The sequence below is a fragment of the Apium graveolens genome, chromosome 5, assembly GCF_009905375.1.
Source record: "Apium graveolens cultivar Ventura chromosome 5, ASM990537v1, whole genome shotgun sequence".
In the NCBI taxonomy this organism is placed as follows: domain Eukaryota; kingdom Viridiplantae; phylum Streptophyta; class Magnoliopsida; order Apiales; family Apiaceae; genus Apium; species Apium graveolens.
In genome coordinates this window covers 230,777,054-230,785,219 of record NC_133651.1, presented here as the reverse complement: position 1 = coordinate 230,785,219, position 8,166 = coordinate 230,777,054, and the positions used below count along the sequence as shown (strand labels likewise).

General features: G+C 33.3%; 1 protein-coding gene across 1 annotated transcript; it reads left to right on the top strand.

Moving 5' to 3' along the window:
• Nucleotides 1-5,036: 5,036 nt before the first annotated feature.
• LOC141660789 (uncharacterized) lies at nucleotides 5,037-6,284 on the top strand. The gene has a single exon (XM_074467772.1). The coding sequence runs from the start codon at nucleotides 5,037-5,039 to the stop codon at nucleotides 6,282-6,284; it is 1,248 nt and encodes a 415-aa protein (XP_074323873.1).
• Nucleotides 6,285-8,166: the final 1,882 nt, after the last annotated feature.

The window sequence follows — 8,166 nt, the reverse complement described above, 5'->3', positions numbered from 1 at the left end:
TTTGCGGATTATTAATTACCATTTAGTAATCCTATGATCAGGAACTATTTAAGTTTAGAGTTATCATCTTTTTAGGTCTCACTATTATGATCTCATCATAATCCATAAAAAGCTTTACTCTAAACTATGGTATATCTTATTTAAACACTTAAATAGATAAAGCCCGTAATAAAAACAAAACCAGTCTTTATTAATATCAATGAAATCAAAACAGATTACATAAAAATTATTCCTAAATCCTAATACATGATTGGACTTAGGACATATTCCTTTCAATTGGGCCATTAAAAAGTTAAATATTGATTTACCCATTGCTGGTAGCCATAGGAAACTACAACTATCTGAGTTAAAAGAAATTAGGAATGATGCCTATGAAAATGCTAAGATATAGAAAGAAAGAACTAAACTTTTGCATGACAAATCTATTTTGAGAAAGTCTTTTTCTCCGGGTCAAAAAGTTCTTTTGTACAACTCTAGGCTGTATTTATTTCCTGGGAAATTGAGATCTAGGTGGGAGGGACCATATTTTGTTGAAGTTGTTTTTCCTCATGGTGCTATTGAAATTGAAAATCCTAAAACTGGTGAAACTTTTAAAGTTAATAGTCAAAGGCTTAAGCCATTTTTAGAACTGCCAGTTGATTCTGAGGAATAAGTGATTCACCTTATTGATGCGTGATCAAAGTAAGTTTTCTTGTTGTATAATAGTTACTTCTATTCCTCTGTCATGCCATATCAGGTATTCTCGTCCTTTTACTTTATCATTTTTCTCTCATTTACATTCATTGAGGACAATGCATGTTTTAGGTATGGGGGAGGGGTTTAGTAGTATTTACATATATATATATATAAAATCAAAAAAATAGAGATATTTTAGCTAAGTTGTCAAGTCCACTCTTGTAGTTTAATACTAGTTGGTGTTAGCAGTTTTTCAAAACTTAGATATATAATTCCTAGAGATGATTTGAACGTAGTTGAGTAAGGTTGTCTTCATGAAACTTGTGTCGAACGAATTTTTGCTTAAGAGTCCAAGACGGCACATTTGCACAAGGTCTTTGTAGGAAAGATTGTTTAGGGAAGTTTTCGATATCTGAGACAGAGCCCACATGTTGAAACAATGTCGAATCAAATTTTGCGAAAAAGAGAGAAAAGAAAAGCAAAAAAAAGATGTTTGAATAAACTACTTCAATACCCAATATTTCTCACAAATACAAAAAAAAAATTGAGATGATGGGCACAAGTAGTATAATTGACTAGTCTTGTTTTGTGGCCTTTGTTACACGAGTAGTTAAGTCTGTAGGGGTATTTCAAAACCTAGTGCCCTAAGACCATCTGGTTTGGGAGTCATTGGCCCAAAACTCGCTACATGGGTAACATAGAAAGCCTAAGAAAATGGACATTGCACAGTCAATAAGAAAAAAAAAAAGAAAAAAAACTGTGAATTTTGGCTAAATACTTGTTTTGATAGAGATTGGGTCCGTTCAATATTGGTTGAAAAAGAGGAAATGTACTTACTCAATTGATTCTTTAGAGACCTACTTTCATGATACACCTTGGGATTTTTTGTGAACGTTCAGAGTCGATATAAGTGGATTGTTGATACCTATATCTTGGCTATAATTAGAAGAGTCTTAAAGGCATGTATTTTCCTAAAAATTCTTGTGTTGACACCGATGAATGTTATTGTTGATAGAGTTTGGACACTTGCTAGAGTATTTCACAGATTTTATGGGTATATCTTCTGTAAACCCTTAGGAGACAACATTCCTCTTGTAGAGATCGTCTATGAGTTTAACGGGTTGGTAAACCTAAAATTTCCCGTCACGCCTACAAAAAGGAGCATAGGACTTTTCTTAGTTAGCATTTTTCTTTTTGATTTTTCTCGAGGACGAGCAAAAGATAGGTATAGGGGCATTTGATAGGTTCATATTATTGCATATTATTAATACCTATTTTATGTCCGTTTTCGTGATTTTATTAAAAAATAAATTATTTTACTTTGTTTTGTAGGAAAATAAATAAAATCAGAATTTGAGTTGGAAAAGGTGCAAAAAAGCAAGGAGGTGGACTATTCTAGAAGTCAAGGGAATTGGAAGATAAATAGAATCCTTATTGGAGAAGAAGAAGAATTTATTTTAAGAATCCTACTTGTATTCCAAGAACCCAACCCTTATATTTTCACTATATATATGGGTCCCCCTCTTGTATTTTACACATCAACATTCCAACCCCCAAGACACCCAATTAGTTATTTATTTTGTTCATTTTTTTATCATGTGTAGCTAAATTTGTTCCCTGGGATGAAGATGAAGTTAATTTAATTACTTTGATATCTTCTCATTCCTATTATTTGATTATCATGATTTTTCTTGGTGCTTAATTGTTTAATTGACAAAGTGATTTTGATATATTATTGTTACCAGGTTTATTTTTCAAAACTTATGATTGCTCCATGAAGTTTTGATGGGTTATTGTTGGATAACAAGTTTTATAGTATATGCTTGTTTCGTTAATTAAAATTTATTTGTGAAGAAAAGAGAATTGATTTTAGGGCGAGTTGATTTTAATTGTGATTGATTAACGGATGTTTTTCATATTATTTGATCTATTTGCTAATTAGGTTAATTCAAACTCCTCTCAAATCTTATTGTCTAGTTCGCCTGATTTAAATTGTTAGTGTTTTGAAAATTCATAGTCTCTGTGGATCGACCTGTATTTGCTACAATTAACCGCTGTGCACTTGCAGTTATTTTACACATCAAGTTTTTGGCGCCGCTGCCGCGGACTATTGTTAATTTGCATTCCTTGATATTTAATTCTTCGGACTAGTTTTTTTGTTTTCTCTTTGTTTTTTTTAGGGAATCGTGAAGCGGAGGAAAGTTTGGAAAAGAAGATTGCTAGGAGGCCTCTCCGTCTCTTTTGGAATTTTTGAAAGCACTTTTCGGTATTCCGTATCACCTCTCTATTTTTTTTCTCACTTTTATTATTGAAAACTCCAAAAAAAACAATATTTGAAAAATTCAAAAATATTAGTTAGTTAATTGTTAAAAACCAATTTGTTGCATCATTCATTCTCTCACGTAGAATCACATCATTTAGATTTTCTTTTTGTATTTATTGCTTTCCATCTTATATAATTGTGGTGATTGCTGGAGGAAAGAGGTACGTACAATTTAGAATAATACACGTAGTGTAGTGCATCCATAAGTGTTTATTATCTTGTTCTTTGTGTGTTGTATCATCTAATCAATCTTAAGGGTGCCACCCCATTACAAGATAAGGTGAGGGATTTCATCACCCTTTCCTTGGCACACAAATCACTAATTCCTTCATCTTGCATTAACCCACCACAATAAAATTAAGTAGACGTTGGCCCCTAGGATTTCGAGCTCAATTAGGAAGGTACCTAAAAGAGGAAGTAAATTTGGAATTATTCGAACTTTTGGTGACAAGGCAAGTGTATCACTTACCTGGCCAATTTGGATTGGTGACTAGGCTAACGGTTCTCTAATTCAGCGCCTTGTTTACAAGGAAGTGCCCCCGCTTACCTGGCCAATCGGTTTGAATAAATCTAGATTTATAGACTTTTTGGTGGTCCAAAAGTTAAGAGCTGTCTAGATTATTTTTAGGATTACCCATAGATCAAAGATTTTCTTTTTGATTTTTCAATTTTTTTAGGTGTTTACTTATAGCTTTTGTCTGCTACGTGATTATTTGTCTTATATGCAAAGTAATTGGGTTCGAGACCATTCATCTAGATTAATAAGACACACTAACCTTTCATCTCCTAAAGTAGTAAGTCAACTCAACTTTTCTTCACCCACTAACTTTTCTTCACCCACTAAAATTGAATCAAAAGAAGAAGTAGAAATTCCACCTGTAATCATGGTTGTCTCACTCAAAGACCGTTGTTATCCCGCTCGTTCCGCTGAACCCTCATGCATAGTCCTACCTGAAGTAACCGCGAATAATTTTGAAATTAAACATCACCACATTAGCATGTTACCTAGGTTTTCTGGGGTAGAGGGAGAGGATACATATCTTTTCATTCGAGAATTTGAGGAAGTATGTGCTTTACAAAAACTCCAACAACTTAGCTCAGACTCCATTAGGCTCAGACTTATTAACTTTGCTTTAAAAGAAGAGGCTAAACAATGGTTGTATAGTCTACCCGTTAATTCTATATCCATGTGGGATGGATTTGTGTCTATATTTTTTAAAAAATATTTTCCAAACCATAAGGCAAACAGACTTAGGAATGAAATTAACCAATTTCAACAAAATCGAAATGAGTCTTTTTGGAAGTATTTTGATAGATTTAAAAGCTTTTATCTAAGTGTCCTCAACATGGTATAGAAAAATGGAGACTTCGTAAATTTTTTTATGAAACATTAGACAGTCAAACCACTGCTTTGTTAGAGTATATGTGCCAAGGTAAATTTATGGATAAAACTGAGGAAGAAGCTTGGCAATATTTTAAGGAGTTAGCTGAAAAAACAATGTTGTGGGAGTCAGCTAGGGAACCTAATCCGGAACCTGAAAGATCTAAGGGTTTACACGTATTTAGTAATTCTATTGCAACCGAAGCTAAGTTAGCTACACTCACTAAACGTCTAGAGGCCTTAGAAACCAATAATGTGTCTTCTCAATTTTCTATATGTGCAAACTGTAGTTCTCTAAATCATGTAATAGACAATTGCCCTGAAAGTGAACAAGTCAATGCTATGTTTCAACCTAGAGTTAGGAATGATCCATATGCACCCACATACAATCCTGGTTGGAAGAATCACCCAAATTTTTCATGGAACCAAGGTCAATACAATCAGTTTAATCAAAATTCTCAACCTGCTTTTCAAAAGCCCAGTCCTGGTCCATACCCATCTCAAAATCCCAACACATATCCTCCTCAAAATCTTGGTCATTATCCTAACTCAGTCCCCTTAAACCCTCCTGGTTTTAGTGAATCTGATAAGAAATTGAATTCCATTGAAAATAGTATGGAGGCTTTACTTAAATCTCAACAATCTTTCATGTAAGCTATGACCCAAGATAGGCAGTTGCTAAATTCAAACATACAAGCCATATCTAAGCTAGAGGTCCAAGTTAGTCAATTGGCAAACACAATCAGTGAGAGAGAGAAAAATCGTTTCCCTAGTCAACCCGAGGTTAATCCTAAATTTTATCAAAACCAAAAGTCTCATGAAAATGTGAACTCTATCATCTCTCTAAGGTCTGGAAATCAATTCAACAATCATGCTGGTGTTAATACTCATCAGGAAGATAAACTAACATATGAACCAAATCCTCTACTCTTGAATCCTTGTCTTCCACAATCTTCAAATCCTGAAACTTCTGAATCTAATGAGTCATCACCATCCAAAGAACCACCTTCAAAACCCCACTCTGATGTGTTTCGTGAAAAAGTCTTTAAGCCAAAAGCTCCATTTCCTCAAAGACTTATCTCAAACAAACAATCTGCTCAGTTAGATAAGATTTTAGAAGTCTTTAAGCAAGTCAAGATCAACATTCCTCTGTTAGATACAATTCAAGAAGTTCCCTGTTATGCTAAGTGTCTAAAAGATTTGTGTACTCATAAAAGAACCACTCATGTTCCTAAGAAAGCTTTTTTAACCTTTCATGTTAGTTCTATCTTGTCAAATCATATCCCTGTGAAGTATAAGGATCCTGGTTATCCTACCATCTCTTGTGTCATAGGTAATACCCTCATTGATAAAGCTTTACTCGATTTAGGAGCTAGTGTGAATCTTCTTCCATTATCTGTCTATCAAGCCTTGGGTTTAGGTGAACTTAAAAAAACTAGTGTTACTCTTCAGTTTGCTGATTGTTCGGTCAAAACTCTAACGGGTATAGTTGAAGATGTGTTGATTAAGATTGGTGATTTTGTCTTCCCCATCGATTTTGTTGTCCTAGAGACCGAACCAGTCAAAAATCTGAAAAATCAAATTCCCATCATTTTAGGAAGACCTTTTCTTGCCACGTCTAATGCCTTGATAAACTGTAGGAATGGATTAATGAAACTTACTTTTGGAAACATGACAATTGATCTCAATATTTTCAATTTAGGAAAACAACCCAATGAGCTTTTTGACCAACCCATAGATGTTAATATGATTGATGAGTTAGTTGATAATGAAATCATGAATGTTGATGATGTCCTTAGCTTTTGTCAAGATTATTTTGGTCAAGATTGGGATGATACTAGTCATAAAAATGAGGTCAATGAAATGTTAGAGTCCACCATTCATAGTTCCAACAAAGAGTTATAACCTTTTCCTTTGCCACTTTTTGAAGCTAGTGAATCCGTTGAGGGTGGAAAATAATGCTTTGATAGACTGGTTAAGGTGTCTAGTTATTTTGGGAAGTCTGATTTCGTGGTTTACCAATGATAAATTGAAGTATAGAAGAATACAGAGATTGGAATTGTGGGAATGATGTATCTTTGTAATGGTTACTTTTTCGGGTATGTTATGTACTACTTGGTTTATGCATTATGTGGAGGTAGTGATAAGAACTATTTGTTCAAAAAGAAAGTGGTATATTTTGTTCACGAAGATGAGTGACCAGGTCCATCTTTGGTGTAAATTGATACTCATAACTGGGTTCCGATGTTCAACACTAGGGCTCACTGACGAGCCACTGTGATACGAGTTAAGGATTATATCACGTGGAATATTTGTTCCGTCCTCATTTGCTCAGGCTTAGTGGCTCTTTAAGACATTGCTTCTTAAGATACTAGCTTCTTCTTTTGGGGTAAACATATCATTTGATAGAATATAAATATGCAGCAGTGCATTTTATGATTAATTACTTTGTAATTGGGGTATTATATATATAGAAGGACATTCATGGGTCTATTTTAAAGTGTTTCTTCAATCTAATCCAACCTAAATTGACACCCTTTGATTAGAATGTTTGCTTATTTTTAATTTTCTAATTTTTATATTGTGAGTGTCAGACTTGTAATGCTTGTCCATCATATAAATATGAAACAACAATGAGCTTACTAAATTTGCTAAGTACCGGGTTTAGTTAAGTATTAAATAATAATGAGCCTACTAATTTTGCTATGGGTGCGGTGGAGGGAAATGGTTGTGTTTTGATGTGATAATCATTCTTCTACCGAACTTGATCACTTAGAACTACTGTGCTTTGAACTACAGTATTGTCTTAGACATCATAACATGCTTTAAGTTTTTAAAATGTAAATATGTATTTGGCATACATGTTTTTTTGTCACTTTGTTGAATTTAGAAATTTTGAAAAGTAATTAGTTTCAGAATTATGTAATATAATGAGAAGAGATACTAATTTTTATAGTACAATATACTAAAAAAGCTTTACAGTCAATTATAGTGAGGAATTCAAAATATTTGCATTTGTGTGATATTGGACAATATATATTATTTAAAATAACAAAAATAAAACCTAGATTTGAGTCTCTTTAAAAATTTCCAAGTGATTTTGAGGCAGTATGTAAAAATGAGGTTGAACAGAGAAGAAAAATGTTTCATAGAAATTATAACAGGTTTTTTTCTGAAAATAAAATATTATTATTGTTATTATTATTATTATTGTTATTGTCATTATTATAATAATAATAAAATTATTATTATTATTATTATTATTATTATTATTATTATTATTAGCATTTGTATCATCATCGTAAAGGCCTACATTCTGCTAATTTGGCTAAGGCCTGTCAACATAATGCACCAGCCCTGTGTATAGTTTGCAACACAGAGTGATTGACAGAAAGGAAATGTGCAATGTTGCATAAACACATAGAGAGACTGAATACAAGGGAATGGCATAAAAACAGCGGAGTCTTAATAAGTTTTTAGTGATGGAAACTAAAAAGAATTATGAGAAGCTCATTCTATATCCAGAGATGAGTTGTGATGCAGGAGATAAAGTGGGAGCCACACATAGTTTTTGAAGAGAAAATATTTAAAATAAGATAAGTAAGCAAATTGTCTGGGGAAATGTTGGGAGTCTAGTAAAGACTGATCACATAACCCATTTGAGGGAAGCTTTTGAGGTCCTCAGGTACCACAAGATGATGTTGAATCCTACGAAGTGTGCTTTCGGAGTAGGATCTGGAAAATTCTTGGGATTGATGGTCTCAAAAAGGGGAATTGAGGCTAACCC

What these genes read in the sequence shown, in the direction of transcription:
- LOC141660789 (XM_074467772.1), top strand. Translation starts at nt 5,037, where the DNA reads ATGACCCAAGATAGGCAGTTGCTAAATTCAAACATACAAGCCATATCT.